Source organism: Macrotis lagotis, chromosome X, assembly GCF_037893015.1.
Source record: "Macrotis lagotis isolate mMagLag1 chromosome X, bilby.v1.9.chrom.fasta, whole genome shotgun sequence".
In the NCBI taxonomy this organism is placed as follows: Eukaryota; Metazoa; Chordata; class Mammalia; order Peramelemorphia; family Peramelidae; genus Macrotis; species Macrotis lagotis.
The window spans coordinates 40,264,967-40,282,631 of record NC_133666.1 but is presented as its reverse complement, the minus strand read 5'-3'; the positions used below and the strand labels follow the sequence as shown (position 1 = coordinate 40,282,631).

At 36.9% G+C, this 17,665-nt stretch overlaps 2 protein-coding genes across 6 annotated transcripts in view; both read right to left on the bottom strand.

The window, feature by feature from the left end:
• LOC141498075 (ragulator complex protein LAMTOR1-like) overlaps positions 1–17,665 on the bottom strand; it is a 135,377-nt gene that overhangs the window by 25,928 nt on the left and 91,784 nt on the right. The window lies entirely within an intron of this gene.
• On the bottom strand, positions 11,440–13,930 carry LOC141502157 (elongin-A-like). Its single transcript, XM_074206749.1, has one exon. It carries the CDS (start codon positions 13,817–13,819, stop codon positions 11,570–11,572), a length of 2,250 nt encoding a protein of 749 aa, XP_074062850.1. The 5' UTR covers positions 13,820–13,930; the 3' UTR covers positions 11,440–11,569.

Sequence of the window (17,665 nt, the reverse complement as noted above, 5' to 3'; positions counted from 1 at the left end):
TTCAAAGCATTTGGAAAATCCTAAAGCATTGTAAAACATGTGAATTATTATTATTATTATTATTATTATCATCTCATTTATCTCTAGCTTCTAATGGGATTTGGATAGAAATGATTCTAGAACAAGTTCTTAACCTATTATTCTTTTACATATAGTTTTCTATAATCTATTGCACAGCTGGTTAAGAGAATTGCTTTTTCATTCATGAAACTCCTGTAGCAGACAGGATGACTTGCACCTTATCTTGTTCCCATGTGAGATTGTTTTCTGGGTCCGTACATTTGGATAGTGTTTCTTTTATTAGAACTTGAAGAATCTGAGGACTTGATATGCAGACATCAATAAACACTTTGTTAAGTTTTCACAGATCAGAGTTATGGTCAGATAGTGGTGGGCAAGAGTTTGAGCTGTTATAATGCTCCAGGTCCAGATTATTGGTTGAGTTCTCAAGGATATTTTGAGGTCTAAATTTGTAGCATAGAGGTATGTTATCAGTTAATCCATGAAAGATAGTAAGCTTCTGATGCATAATTCAAATGATCAGGTTATATAATGCTAGATATTTAATAAAAACTAAAATTTTGCAACCTACTCTAATATCTTGTACAGTTCATACCATTTCTTTGTAAAAATAATTGATCACTAAAAGTAGGCTTCATAAGAATAACTTTTCTGTTATTACTGGTGATGCAGGCCTGTTACCCATTACCAGCTTGGCAAAGGGAATGTAATCCCAAGAGTCCTGGTAATAGCAGCACTACCTCTCCCATTCCCCTACTCTCCTAGTCAATGCCTCTGCTTTTAGCCAGGCTCCCATAGTAATCATCTGGGGAACTGGTCCTTGTATAAAGAGGTATACCTTCTCAGTTCTAACTACTGAAGAACCAGAAAGGAAAATTCTTACCACCAACGTCTTTAGCACTATCAAATAGTGCATCTCAGAAATACAAATAGTTTACCAATGAAAATGGCATTAGAGAATATACTTTAATCATCTGATTTGTTAATATATCCTAAAGACAGGGGCAACTAGGTGGCATGGTAGATAGAGCACTAGCCCTGAAATCAGGAGGACCTTGATTTCAAATGCACTTCAGCCAGTTAATATTTGCCTAGCTGTGCAAGTGTGGGCAAGTCACTTAACCCCATTGCCTTAAATAAATAAAAAATTTACAAAATATATACCCCAAAGACCACTGAATCTTTCTTTTTTAAAACCCTTCAGTTTGTTATTTATTTATCTTAAATGTTATTTTCTTCTTAAATTTTGAGTTGCAGATTCTCTCTTTCCCTACTACCTCTTCTCACACTCATTGAGAAGGCAATGCCATATCAATTCTACATGTGAAACTATGTAAGACATATTTCTATATTAGCCAAATTTCCAAAAAAGCAAGAAAAAATAAAGTGAGAAAAATTATACTTCAATTCATACTCAGAGTTCTTCAGTTCTCTCTCTAGCATTTTTTTCATTATGCTTGCTTTGGAATTGTTTTGAATCATTGCATTGTTCAAAGTAGCCAAGTCTTTACCAGTTGATCATCATTAAAACATTGCTGCTACTGTGCAGAAACATCTCCCAGTTTTTTTCACTTTATTTTGCATCCATTCATATATGTCTTGCCATGATTTTCTGATATCACTATCCTTGTCATTTCTCACAGCACAATAGTACTCCATCAAAATCATGTACCACAACTTATTCAGTCATTCCCCAATTGATTAGCATCCTTTCAATTCCCATTTTTTTTGCTACCACAAAAATAACTGTTATAAATATTTTTGAACATAGAGGTTCTTTTTACTTTTCTTGATCTCTTTGGTATACAGATCTAGTAGTGGTATTGCTAGATCAAAGGGCATGCAGAGTTTCACAATTCCAGATTGTTCTCCCTTCTACCACCACCCCCTGCCTCCAGTATTTGTCATTTCTGATAGGGTATGTTACCTCAGAGTTGTTTTAATTTTCATTTCTCTAATCAGTAGCGAGTTAGAGCATTTTTTCATATGACTATAGATATCTTTGATTTCTTCTTCTGAAACCTACCTGTCCATATCCTTTGACTTTGTCAATTGGGGAATGGTTCTTATTTTTACAAATTTCACTAAGGTCCGCATATATTTGAGAAATGAGACCTTTATCAGAGAACTCTGCTGTAAAATCTTCTGGTATTACTTCATTGTCTAAACATTTTAGCAAAAAGTAGTTTCCCAAATTATCTCTTTAATTAGAGCTATTTTTGTTTTTGCTTTGTCTGAGATCATGATTGCTTTCCCTGCCTTTTTTTACTTCAGCTGAAGTATAGTTCTGCTCCAGTCCTTTATTTTAATTCTATGTGTGTCTTTCTGTTTCAGGTGTGTCTCATAAACAACATATTATTGTATTCTGGTTTCTAATCCATGCTACTATCTGCTTCTGTATTATAGATGACATCATCCCATTCACATTCAGTCATGATTACTGGGTATTTCCCTCCATCCCATTCCATTCTTCTATCTCTTTATATCCTATCTCTCCTCAAAAACTACTTTTGCTTCTAATTACTGCCTCCCTCAATCCACCTTTCCTTTTTATCATCCTCTTCCCCTTCTCTTATCCTGTCTATCTCCTGTTTTCTTATTGGATAAGTTACATTTCTATACACAACTGAGTGAGTGTATATAGATAGATAGATAGATAGATAGATATAGATAAATATATTATATATAATATATATTTTCTATACACAACTGAGTATGTATATACATACACACATATATGTATACACACATACCCATACCCATACCCATACCCATACCCATTCACATTCATATTCATATACATATACATATACATATACACATACATATACATATACACATACACATACACATACACATACACATACACATACACATACATATACATATACATATACATATACATATACATATACATATACATATACATATACATATATATATACATATACATGCTTTAAGTATTTTCTCTTTGACCTAGTTGCTCTGGAATAGGGCAATAATATTCCTGGGAGTTTCCATTTTGGGATCTCTTTGAGGAGGTGATCAATGGATTCAATTTCTATTTTAATCTTTGTATCTAAGATACCAGTAGTATTCCTTGATACTTTCTTGAAATATGATGTCCAGGCTCTTTTTTTGATCGTGACTTTTAAATAGTTTGATGAAACTTAAATCATATCTCTCTAATCTTATAAGTTGTCTGATTCCTTTACTGTTTCTATATTGAGTTCCTAAAACTGCTACTATGGCTGCTATTGCTGCCCTCAGGTATGTGGACTCTGGATAGGTGTTCATCTATATCAAATAGGCTTTTCCTACTAACTTCTGAAATTTTCTTAGACAAGAAAGTTTTCTGAAGCCAACCTTTTGTTGTCTTTGCCACTCCAAAATTTGATTCAAGGTATTTCTTTAAAATTGTTTGAAGGGGAATGTTTGAAACGTTTAGCTCCATCTTAGCTCTGCACCAGTTAAATTCCTTTCCACTGGACCTTTCTGCCTAATATACTGCTGAAATCTCTTATATGTACCATCCCCCTAGATTAGAATATAAGCTTCTTGAGAGAAGGGACTATCTCCATTTCTATTGTATTCTCAGCACTTGGTATAGGATTTTGCACATAGTAACTACTTAATACTTTTTCAATCCACAAATAAATTCATATGACTCAGATATTTGACTGATGTTTCTGTTAGTGTATTATCCACTGACTTCATATGTATATTTCCTTTGGCTAGCCTTTTTATTCCACACTTGATTTTAGCCATTTCATGCTCTTCAATCCAGAGATATACTTCTTTCAGTTACATCCTCTAAATCCATTTCATGGTTCCTGGCATGCCTTTAAACCTACCATAATGGTTTTACGACACACAAAGTCTCCACTGTATGTCAATCTGGCTGTCATTGTCTACTTTGTTGTTGCCCCCTCCCTTCTTCACAGCACAGATGACAGGGGTTTATTATCTTTATCAATATTATTACTATTTGTATTATTTCTAAGCATGAACAATAAGATATGACTTCTTCCACAAAAATACCCCATAAAATACCTAGGACTGTAGGCACATATAACAAAAAACATTGGTAAAAATCTTAAAATTCAATCAACCAATTTGTTCAACCTGAACTCAAATAACTGATTTGACTAGATTTTCTTTTTATTTATTTGCCTTGTTGTTTTGGGTTACATAGAAAACATACCTTATCCATTTTACAGTCATGAAACCCTAAATATACTGACTCAGGGGACACCAATTTATACCATTTGTATACTATTCCATTTGAGTGATTGGGTACTTTCTTTCTTTCTTTTTTGCAAGGCAATGAGGTTAAGTGGCTTGCCCAAGGCCACATGGCTAGGTAATTATTAAGTGTCTGAGACCAGATTTGAACCAAGGTACTCCTGACTCCAGGGCCTGTGCTTTATCAACACTGCCACCTAGCCGCCCCCCAGTACTTTCTCTCTCTCTTTCTCTGCCTCTCTTTCCAAAAGTCTTACTCAATTTTTCAACTTTAATTTAATTTCCCTCAAATAATACAGTAAAGCAGTTTCAGAGGTTGTCCTTCAAGAAGACCATGACATCAGGGAGGTGATGCACATGAATTGGATTTGAATGGGGGGGCTGTGCTAAGTCACCAGCCTCACTTTCTCCTCCAGAGCCATCTGGGTCCAGTAGCCAGATAGGAATCAGGAAGACTGGAGGTGGCCCTGGATGAGAGGCAATCAGGGTTAAGTGACTTGACCAAGGTCACACTGCTATTGCGAGATAAGAACTCCCATCCTTCTGACTCTAAGGCCAGTGCTCTCTATCCACTGTGCCACCTAGATACCCAAGTAGCAGAGGTAGGAGTAGAATGAAGGTCCCTTGAATTATAGGATGGTACAATTATTTCAAATAACATGTATTACTAACCTAGACAAACAAGCTAACACAGAACCTCATAACTGGAAATTTGACAGAGTTGAAAGAGGATTGGCAGTATTATCAAGTCCAGTCACCTCATTTTATAGAAGAGGAAAATGAGGCTCAGAGAAGGTAAGGGCCTTACCCAAGGTCACACATAATTAACTACCTTAGGAAATGGACACATTTGCTCAAAGATATGGTGTAAATGAACTACGACAGACTTGTTTTGATCTAAAGAGAAGGGGTTGATTGAAGTCAATGTGTAGAAGGACTGCCAGTTAAGAGAGAAGCTAAGTTCCCCCAAATGGAAGAAACTCATCCAAAGAGAATTCCGTTTGAACCACAAACTGCATTAGCTCAAACAAGCATTAAGATGATCTTTTACCAGGGAACACTGAGTATTCAGTGTCATTAAACTGTGTGCTCTCAGGGGCAGAGCAGAGAAGTAAAGCTATTATTTGCATTAAAATTTAATTAGTTGTGGTAGAAAAAGAACAGAGCCAAGATTGAACTTACAGAAATTAACCACTCAACAGCACAGTCACTGGGAAAAATATTTTCTCTACAAAGTTTGCCTCTACAATCCCTCCTACCCACAGGTGTTCGATTTTTTTTCCAGCATTCATTAATTAAACATTTGTTTAGCCACTATGATGGAAGGACAGCCACTGTGCCCAGTGCTCTGGGGTTACAAGGGGATATAAAATGCAAGCCCTACTCTCAAGGACACTACATCTAATTTTAGGGAGTTACTTGTACACATAACTTTGAAACATGGAACAGGGCTAAGCAAAATAGTAGGAGAAACTGAGCACCTTTCTGAGATGGGAAAGGCATGGAGGCAGAGAAATTGAAGAAGGCTTTGTGAAGGTGATGAGCCTTTAAGGAATGGAGGGGCAGTTAAAGATGGAGGTGGGAATCAGGGGAAAGATCCATTCAATGCATAGAGAAAAGCCTAGTCAGAGGCATGAAGAGGAGAGAATGAGAATGGAGGGTAGTCCAATTTAATCAGAATAAAAAATATGCCAGAGAAAGCAGTTCAGGAAAGAAGTAATCTCTGATAAGGTTGGAGGACCTTAAATGCCAAAAAGATTTGGCATAATGCCTTATTTGAAAGATAATAGGGATTGACTGAAGATTTTTTAATACAGGAAGAACTGAAAAGATTCTTGAGAACTCATGCAAGGAAGGCAGATATATGAAGGCAACATAGGGGGATATTAACCAAAGGCAGAAAGACCAATTAGAAAGCTGATAAAATATTTTATGTGTGGAGAGCTAAATAAGGGTTGTGTCATAAGAGTTGAGAGGAGGGGTCAAGAAACACCAGGACTTTATCAGATGTGTAGAGTAAAGGAGAGGGAAGAGGCAAAGATGAAACCAGTAATGAATGACTAGAAAGATGATGATACAAGCAACAGAATTAAAGATCCCTACAGAAAGGACCCATTATATTGGAAGAATAGGAGTCCAAGTTCAGACAGATGCACCTGTGGTACTGAGATCTCCATCCAACCAGAGAAATATAAAACTGAATATCTGAGAAGAATGTGGGTATTGAGACAGAGATTTAGGAATTATCCATATGACATAGAAATCATAATTGAAAGTCATGGTAATGGATAAGATGGCCAAGGGAAAAAGTGATTGAAGAGGGGAAGAACAGATCCTTTAGGGTCGTCCCCATCCAAGAAGCAAGAAGAGGATTAAGAACCAACAAATGAGACAGAGAGTAAATAAAAGAGATATTAGGAAACTAAGAGAGCGCAGTGTCATAGAAGTGAAGGAACAAAAGGATATTTAGGAGGAAATAGCCCATAATGTCAAAAGATGGAGCTAGCAGATATATTTATTAGTGAGGTTGAACTGAAGTTGATCACCAAAAGCCTTGAGGATTTGGGGGTGGGCAGAAACCCTTCAAATTCGGACTAATTTTCCAAAATGGGATTGCCTACCTGCCTGCCCTTTCAGTTGAAAGATCATCAAAATTACCTAGAACATGTTCAGAGCAGACCTCCTGAAGAGACAGATAAAAATAATAATGAAAGCATGAAACACAGAAAGATCAATGACCTAACTGGAAAACTTATTTGCCGTGCTTACCAAATTGCTCTGTTCTCTCATAGAAAACTGTTTTCTGTCCACTAAATCCTCAGATCTTACTCAGGTAAACTGTGTAAAAATGCCTTCCCTCTCCATTTTATACTTGCCATATTGCTTTTTTGAATCCAAGAATAGGACATTTATTTATCCCTGCTGAATTTCATCATACTAGCTTCAGCCCAATGTTCTGGCCCGTTTAGTTACATTTAGAACGTAACTAAAATTTTGCAGGTTGGCTTTAGATCATCTGCCGGTTTGATAAAGAGTGGTAGTTTCATATTTATCCTACTCATTGGTTAAAGATGTTAAACACCACAGGACCTAGTACAGATCACTGAGGATGGACCCCTGAAGATCTCCATCCCAATTTACATAGTAACACACCTGAACTGTTTTGATTCCACATTCAAGCATTTCCAGTTTAATCTAATTATTCTTTTTTCTAGCCCATATATCTAGCCCATATATATTTTTCACAAAGATAGCATGAGACACTTTATCTAAAGGATACCAACACACTTGACTAAAATATAGGCAACCTATAACTATAATGTATGCTTGATTGACTAGTTTAGTAAGCCTAGTGTAAAAGGACATAAGCTTCGGGTAGTATGATATGTCCTAGAAATGAAGCCACATTGGTTTTTTGTAATCACTACTTCCTTTTCCAGCTGTTCACTAACCATTTCTTTAATAATATGCTCTTCTAGAATTTTCACAAGATGTGTATATATAACCAGGGTTCCAAATCTTTCAGGGGGGTCTGTGAATGTAGATGGGCAAACAATTAAGTTGACATTTTCACTGCCTTGTGAAGTGAAGTTTAACATTTCCTTCGATTATAATTGTAGACAATGTTATTCAAGGTATAATGGTGTCCTTATCAAGTCTGCAAAGGCACAAAACTAAGAGGTATAGCCAACATGCTAAATTGTAATTGAATTCTAAAACTATTTGACAGAGGAAAACACTGAGTTTATTCTATTATTGTAAAACAGAAAAGAATAGGAGAGAGACAGACAGATCATAAGAAACAGATTAATGTATAAATGGATAATACATATATACAAAGAACAGGTCGCTCTTTTTTTGGCAAGGCTATGGGATAAGTGACTTGCCCATGGTCACATTAGAACTCAGGTCATCCTGACGCCAGGGCTGGTGCTCCATCCATTGTGCTATCTAGCTGCCCCAGAAAGAACATTTTTAAGTAGTTACTGCATTCTAAGTACCGGACATTGTTCTGATGGTAGAGATTCTAAAATAAAATACTCCCTATTCTCTATGAGTTTACAGTCTAATTGGGGAAAGCAACAAAGGTAGGTAGAAAGGATGGGGAAGGGGAAAGTGAGGCACCTAGAAAGAAAGCATGGAATGCTGGTGGCATGGGGAATGAGAGGGGAGAGAAGTAAACAGTATGACTTGGACTTGTAATGATATGATTCCAGGTAAGCCTCCTCCAATCATCAAACTAATCTCAAGACAGAGTCATCGTCAGAGGGAAAGACAACTAGTGTGGGAATTGAGCTAGGAGAGTTCACATGCTTCACTAAGATGTCAAATGGTTCCATGATACAACACAATTTAAGAACCTCTGCTCTAGAATGCTCAAGAATATCAGGCCTTGAGTTTCAAAGGTCCTCACAGGTCATCTACTCTAAAATATACGAGAGTAGTAATCCTCTCTATAGTATCCTCATCACCAAGTCAGTAAACAGAAAAGGAAAACTTCAGTCCACTTGTTATTTTGTTATATGATGTCAATGTGCTAGAAATTTTTTTCACTGAACTGACCATATCACAGATTCATTCTAGTGATAGCTAAGCATCCTTTATCACTGCATTGCTACTGCTTTATACAATGTCTGAAGATCAAAGCCAACCCTAGAGTGGGATAGTGAGGCCAGTATCCAACTTAGGGGGCATGATTCTGTTCCCCTACACACACACACACACACACACACACACGGACCCCTACTCACATGAAAGCTTCAAGTGCTGGGATTACCAGCTACATCTCTGCTGAGAAAAGGATAAAAGGTAGAAATTTCTTTATTAATATGGTTGGAATTCCAAAGTGATAACATTTCCAAAATAATTTAGAACAATTTCTCTGCTTATTCTGAAAGATTTCTATAGGGTTGAATATGTCCTCTGAGATAAGTTAGCCAAAAGAACAAGGTGAAAGTAATGTACCTGAGTCAACATAAATATTTCCAGTTGGTTAGTCTGCGAAATAAGTCTACAGCCAAGATAATAAAGGAATTACCCCATGAGCATTGTTCTTTTTTTAATGCCTTGAGGAGAAAATCAAAGTTGTTAACTGCACCTGGAAAAAATGTGAAAGCCATCAACATACTCAATAACTGAAAGGCTGGAGGCTTAAAGATCTTTCCCAATTCACTATTGGGAATATCTCCAAGGATTTCATCTACTCTCAAGGATGTCTTTATAAATTACGAGATCTAGACTAAGTAATAGAGGATTTCATATGGCAAAAGCAAAAGTCCAAACAATTGAAGAACAAAGCTAGACACCTAAGTAGTAACTGCAATGAATTTATGACATGGACTTCATATTTCCAAAATAAAATATAAAACCATAAATAAAAGTACTTGATTCTATCATTTGGACTTTATTTGAATGAAAAAAAAGAAATGTATAAGTTACAGAAGGGATTCTGAAGCACAATACTTAACATTGTCTTTCAAAGGCACCTAGAAAACCAAGAATTTTTTTTCTATTTGATCCTGGTCTCATGGTAGTCAGGGAAAGCGAAAGATTTCTTTGAGCTAAAACAATATAGTATTTTGAAAACCATTTCTGTATAGGGGACTTAGTGGTAGTGGAGAATTGAGATGAAAGGGTAAAACATGCCTCTGAAACTTAAGTAGCTTGTGCGGCCTTGAAAAAGGAATTCTTCTGGTTTCTCAAAAGCAATAATAGAAATTCCTGCCTCCTGCTGACACTAAAAGTTATACATATATATATATATATATATGCATATATATATATATATATATATATATATGCTCAGTTTTCTAAGACTTGATATTTTGGTTTACCTTTTTTGCAAGGCATTGAGGTTAATTGACTTGCTCAAGGTCACACAGGCAGGTAACTATTAAGCATCTGAGGTCAGATTTGACCTCAGGTCCTCCTGACTCCAGGGCTGGTGCTCTCTCCACTATACCATCTAGCTGCCCCCAAGACTTAACATTTTGAGCAGCAAACCAATTTTCTTTACCTTTCTGCATATCATATTGTAGGGTTTTTAGTTTCTTATGGTCACAGAATCAGTGTCAGAATGAAAAGAATGCTCATTTTTCCTGAACCTGTAAGAATTCCCTCTGGAATAAGAGATTATTTAACCTCTACTAGAAGATATTTTGTGAGGGGGAACCCACTACCTCTATATGGTCATGGATCTTCCCACTCTAATCACTATACAATTTTTTGGTATCCTCTGAGAACCCTCTAACTTCTCAGTGAACTGAAATTGTGTCACCACAATAACCAAAATAGTGGATGACCAAGGCAGTTGGCAGTGGATCTAATACCTCCCTAATCCTGGACACTAGACTTCTTTTAAAATAGCCTAAGATTGCATGTCCTTTTGAGGTTTTAATATCTATATATAATAAACAAGTTTTATTTTATAGATACTACATATGAATATCATATATTATAAATATGCTATTTATGAATTATTAAGCTAAATTAATACTTTGAAATTTATTATTCATTCTTATTAAATTTTATCTCATTAGATCTATTCCAATAATCTAATCTGTCAGGATCTCTTTAGCTCCTGATTCTGCCATTGGATATATTATCTGTCCTTTCCAGATCAATGAAAATTGCATAAAGATGCAATCTATGACTTTATCTAAGGTGATGAAAAATGTTTAAAAACACAGACTCAAGGACAGATTTCTGGAACACTCAAGAAGAAACTTTCATCAAAGTTAACACCAAAATGACTTTGTTTTGTACCCAGACAATTAATCAGTTTTGATTCTACCTAAGTTAATTATCATCATAACACTCTATTTTGTTAATGTGGCTTGTATTAAAAACTGTCGAATGCTTTGAGAAAATCCTGATTATTTATGGGATTTTCCTAATCTATCGGTTATAATCTTCCATGAACTCTAATTTTCTTTTTTGGGGGGTAGTATTTTACAAACCAGGGCAATATTTTTTACTTACAATAGATGTTATAGCTTACAAAGAGGTCAGGTCACATGGTTGAATAAAAATTATAATCTTCCAGAAGCTCAAGCTTTCATCTATTTCCTAAAATAGCTAAGTTTCTCAGTTAAGATGGCAGGAGCTAGATATAGTCAATAGGGTCTAAACCTAAAAAAAAAAAAAAGTGCCAATCCATGAGCAAGTTCAAGACACTTGATTTGACAATACCAATCTCTATGGAGGAAAAGATTCTAGGTTTTATTAGTTTCACAAATGCTCCCCCCCACCAAAATAAAAACTATCACACTTCACCCCATTCTCACTTTACAGAAAGAGCCTATCAGCGGTTGTATCTATTTTTGAATGCTTTGATAGTTTTGGCCATCATTGGGGCAATTTTTTTCCCAGAGGTTTTCCTAGCATCACAAGAATTAGTGCTATTAGTTGATGATGTTGAGGGAATATTGCTAGCACTAGTATCAGAAGATGAATATCCACAGCTATTACTGTAGGGGATAGATGGGGGGTATTGGACAGCCTTGTTATTAATCATTTCAAGAATGGTTGCTCTGTCAGTGCCATTTTTTTCCTGCCTTTTTCTAATACCCTGGGGAGGTTTAGCTGTAGAATTGACAGAGGCCATCGTTTGAGGGACACTGGGTCTTTTGGAATAATATAATCGTATATTCTCTCTCAAAAGTAACATTCGCTTCTCTCGGGCTTCCTTAAGCCGATGGTATAGCTCCCTCCAGGACTCAGATGGTTTTGGCATTTCCCTGCCAAAATCTCGATTACAATGAATTTTCCATAACTTGTTGGTATCCTTAACTAATATATGATTGTATTCCTCAATTCTTTGCAGTTGTTTAGGTGTACACTTCTCCAGTACTGGTTCCAATACAGTATAGGGTATACTTCCAATATCATGGATGGAGTCCAGATTCCTATTGAGTACCCTGATACATTGCTGGTAAAGCGATAATAATTTTGGTTGGAAAACATATTTGGGTCCTGAATAAACTTTCATCTTTGAATTCAATCTTTGTCCTGTAAATCCTTCTTCCTCATGGTAGGGAGTAGCTATTTTTTTCTTTGGTTTCAAGGGAAATCGTGTTTCAAGAGATGGATTTTGACAACTTGCTTGTCCTGTATGCAAGGCAATACCTCCTAAGCATGATGTAGCAGGAGTGGAAGTATTTTTCAGTTTGTCCAACATGGCTTCAGATTGTTGTTTCTCTGGATTGACATTATATGTCTCTTGCAGATTTTCAACTGAATCTGGGCCTTTACAATCAGTTTTGGCACTATTCTCTTTAATGTGACCTTGGTTTTCCTGAACTACAATTGGAATTGTTATATTCTTTTGACTTTGTGGCTGCCAGGCATAGTTGAAATTAGAACCATAAGATGTGATGGGATGTTCATCTTTAGCATTTGATTCTGGCCTTACAGATTCTGGAAGGAAGCATTCGCTTTTTTGGGAGTTTGGGGCTTTGTATTTCTCCTCCTGGGTCTCTACATTGTTAGACACTTCCTTGTCTTTTAACCATTTTCCTCCATACAAGTCCTGGCTTAATTGGGATTTTTCCAGTTTGGATGTTGGAGGATCCTGCTGTTTTGTTTTTGTAACGGGTCTTACAAAAGACAAGTCCAAGGGAGAAGAATAATCTTTGACATTACAGTTATCTTTTGAGTCTCTCATAGTAGCACTGTTCTGTTTCTCCCTTATGTCAGTCCCCCAGGGTGGGCTCTGGCACATCCCTCTGAAAGCAACATTGGGTAATTTTTCTTTGCTTAAAGGAAAATTTTTCCTTTGTCCTTGAAAGTCTAGTTGATAGTTTTCTTTCTGATATAATAATTGGCATTCCCCATTAGCCTTAAAAGACCACGGTGTAACCTGGGAAGGTACACCTAATTGACTCTTTTGTGTGGACTTTATTTTATCTTTAATGTTGTCTTGAATGTGGAGGCCTGGGCTTTTACCAGATTTCTGATCTCTTCCTTCATGGAGGCTGGAATAGCTTGCGTTGGTTTGTTGAAGGCTGGTGGAAGACTGTGATTGAACTTGGCCACTGTCCAGACGATCCAATGGTAAAATTTGATGATCTTTTTGTCTTTCTTCTCTCCTCTCACCATCTCTGAGGTCTGTCTCTAGCTCACTGAGCTTCAGGTGTTTTTTCTCTCTTAAATTGGGGCTCCATGGTTGGCTAGATGAAGATTTCCAAGTTTTCTGAAAATCGTCTTCCTTGGACCAAACATTGTGGGGCCGCTTCCTGGAGTGACTACTCTCGAAGTCCGATTCCGCCAAACGTAAGTCCAGATCAGAATCGGAGTCAAATTCTCCATCATCAGAGACTAGATTTCTCCATCGTCCCACTATATTCCGAGCCATGGCACCCACTTCTTCATATTTGCATAGGCTATTTACAGTCCTGCCGATGCCAGTCTCTACCAGAATATCCATCGACATTGGTAGATCATTAAGCCTTTTCATATATTTCAACACGTTTTTTGGATGCGGGAGCCAAAACAACCCCGCCTGTAGTTGCTCCACTGCCTCCAACAAAACAGCCTCCTGCTGAGAGGCCATGGTTGCTCATTCTCTGGTCTGAGGCTCTCCAAAGCTAGAAGTTCTTTTGGACACCTCCATTTTAAGTGAGGCGGGGGGGGGGTGCGAAGCAGAAGAAAGTCTCCTTCTTGAACTCTTCACTGGGTCAAGTCAATACAGAATCAGGAATGGCAATTTCAAAAAGAATAATAATAACTCATCTCTTACGTCTGCTTTTCTGTCATAGAAATTTCTAGAAACATGTCTCCCCTCAACGTTAAACACCCCTTGCCGCCTCCCATGGAACCTTCCCTTTTAATTACCTAAACAATAGAGATGGTGATGCAGAGACTGTGACAAGTAGATCTACCTCACTAACCCAGCCTTCTGTCTCTCTCTCCCCCATCCCCCACCCCGGAAGAAGTATGCTCCATTATCTGTTCTAATCAGTTGTTACTGGTTACTTCAAAAAAAAAAATACTGGGGGTGGCTAGGTGGCGCAGTGTGTAGAGCACCGGCCCTGAAGTTAGGAAGTACCTGAGTTCAAATCCGGTCTCAGACACTTAATAATTACCCAGCTGTGTGGCCTTGGGCAAGCCACTTTACCCCACTGCCTTGTAAAAAAAAACCCTATAAAAATACTGTGGAATTTGGTCTCCACTTAGTATTCTTTTAATTTACATTGTTCATTCACTGAGTTCATCAATCTCCTGGTTCTGCTTATTTCATTCACACCACTTCTTACCCATCATTCCATGTTTCTCTAAATCTTTACCAATGAGCAATTCTTATTTCCCAATAATACCTAAGAACCTTCACTTACCACAATTTGTTCAGCGATTCCCCCATCTATCCCCTTTGTTTCCAGTGATCTTTACCTAAAAATTTGCTGCTGTATGTGGGTCCACTCTTTCTGAGTGTACTGCTTTGGTTTTTAACCTACTTAGTGAAAAGAGAATTGGATTAAGTCCAATGACATGGAATTTAATCTGGCCTCTCATCTGTTACCTGTGTGGCTTTTAGAAAGTTATCTATCCCTTTCCCTGTCCCAACTTCCCACTATCAGACTAGGATTTGAACTAGATGACAGTATAAGGTCCCTTCTAGTTAGAAACATTTAAAGAGAGATGCCCAGTGATATGATTATTGGAGTTAAAGGGTATATAGTGTATAAACTGTTTCACAACTTTTCTGAGGTCATTCTGAACTTTTTCTTGAATAGTTGGATTAATTCACAGGTATCAAAACACTGTCATTGTAGCTATCTTCTCATGGCATCTCCAGAATCACAGAATCTCTTAAGTGTCAGGGATGACAGAGACCTCAGAGATCACAAGACTCATTTGTCCATACCCAGACAAGAATCTTCTTAAGAATATTCTTGATTCCTAATCATCCAGCCTTTTCTTGAACAATGATGGACTCTTTACCTTCTAAGACAGTCTATTCCCCCTTTGAGACAGCTCTAATTGTTAAGAAGTATTTCCTGACATTAAACCGAATTTATCTATTTGGAATTTCCTTCCATTGTTTCTGTTTCTTCCCTTTGGGGCCAAACAAAACAAGGCTAAGCTCTCTTCTACATAAAAGTTCTTCAAATACTTAAAAATAAACACTTGAAGATGAGTCACTAAATATTCCTTTCATACTGTCGAGAAGAGAAATCATGGTGGAGGTGAGGTCTGCCTTCTTCATCACCACCACCACCACCCCCAAATACCCCCAAATTAAATGGTCAATAAGCAATTGGTATCACTTAATAAACAAAATGTATCTGTTATGTGCCAGGCACTGTGGGCACTGAGGATATAAAACTTTTCATAGAGAATACAAGACAGGACTTCTAGGTTTTTTAAAATACTTAATGAACTTCATAACTTGGCCTGCCCATAAATTTACTTGCTTTCATTCTATGTCTTTCTATTGTTCATGAAACAGAAGATACAAAAGGAAACCTTGCTCCATACAATCAATATGATGAAAACAAGTTTTTCCAATGAAATTTTATTTTGGAAGGACAGAATGATAGTGTTTTTCTTATCCTGAGCATGATTCTGAAAGGAACCAAAAATAAGGTCAATTTTGAAATAAAATATTAATGAGACTTTGCTGAGAATTTCAACAAGATTTTGAAGATAAAATATTGTTAACCTACATTTCTGTAGCTACCAAAACTTTTCCCCTCTCATTAGATCATGAAAAAGAGAAGTTGTATATAAGAATTGGAATCCAATTATCCAAAGTCAGTTGAATAGACGTAAACATAGTCAGCATGCATAATTCAGAAGAAATCAGCCATTTAATAAGGCTTAATATTGGTTTGTGTGTCAGTTTCTTTTAATATATTTCTTGGATTGTGTTTTGCTACTTATTCCTAATGCAGCTAGAATTCCAAAATGGAAAGGATATTGCTCATATGATTTGATATTGCCTAGGTTATTGTACTTATCATGTTCTTCTTAATATAGTGGATATCTGAGTACATTGATCCCCCCAACAATCCCCTCCCACATACTCACCCCCATTAGCTTTTTTTTTAGGTTTTTGCAAGGCAATGGGGTCAAGTGGCTTGCCCAAGGCCACACAGCTAGGTAGTTATTAAGTGTTTAAGGCCGGATTTGAACTCAGGGACTCTTGACTCCAGGGTGGGTGCTCTATCCACTGCGCCACCCAGCGACCCCCCCATTAGCTTTTCAAAACCTAAGTCTGCATCATATCCTTTGTATCTTAGTACTATCTCAGTGCCTTGCATATGATAGATGCCAAACAAATGCTTATTGAACTGAACAGTGTTCACATAAGGTTTGTGTCCCTAGTAGCTATCATGTATAAGAAAGTCAGCATGGCACAGTATGTAGCAAGCTACAAACAGTCAGCAAGTCCTGGATTTGAATCCTGCTTCAGATCACTCCTTGGGACATGGCAATGCACTTCAGCTATGAGCCAGTTTCTCTTCTATAAAGTAAGTATAAAAATGTCTCTCTCTCTCTCTTCCAATGAATGTATGGCCAACATGTCTCAAACCATTAAAAAGCTATGAAAATAGGGGTGGCTAGGTGGCATAGAGGATAGAGCACCAGCCCTGGAGTCAGGAGGACCTGAGTTCAATTTCAGCCTCAGATATTTAATAATTACCCAGCTGTGTAATCTTGTGCAAGCCACTTAACCCCATTGCCTTGCAAAAGCCTACAAAAAAGCTATGAAAATATCCACTGTTATTATTGTCCCTGGTATTGATGTTAAGGTATAAGGAGACTTCTGACCATTTGCAAGATGAGAAGACATCTGCTCTCAATTTGTCATTTCATTCCACCCAGTTACCATTTAGGAATCTTAATAGAAAATTCATCTGATATCAGTTCAAAAGCTACAAGACTTCACTATATTGGGGAGTAATAAATTAACAGAAGCACACATTCTAGGATTTATTATTCACAATTCAAGATTTCCATAGAGTTCTGTCCCCAGGCTTGCTATTCTATATATGGGGAACTACTTGCTATTGGTTTTATAGTAAAGAATAGAATAAGGAAATTTTGAAATGTATTGCAGATGCATTATCACAAGTATTTTCAATATACTTTTGCATGTAGAGACATATAAAAGGAGACAGAAAGTGAGTTAGAAACAGAGGGAAACATCTATCCATCCATTCCAAGTAGCCACTGCAATAGCTCAGATTTTCATCTCCTCCATGAGTATGAGTAGAGATTATAAAAACAACTCTTATTCATATATCATTTTGTAATTTTCTTATCATTATATCATTAACCCTCATAAATGAATGAAAAAAAGCATTAGTTAAAGACTTTCTGTATATCAAGGACCATGCTAAACACTGGTGATATCAAAAAACTCATGTAAAACAGTCTTGCTTTCAAGGAGGGA

Coding starts and splice junctions, on each gene's coding strand:
- LOC141502157 (XM_074206749.1), bottom strand. CDS start 13,819: ATGGCCTCTCAGCAGGAGGCTGTTTTGTTGGAGGCAGTGGAGCAACTA.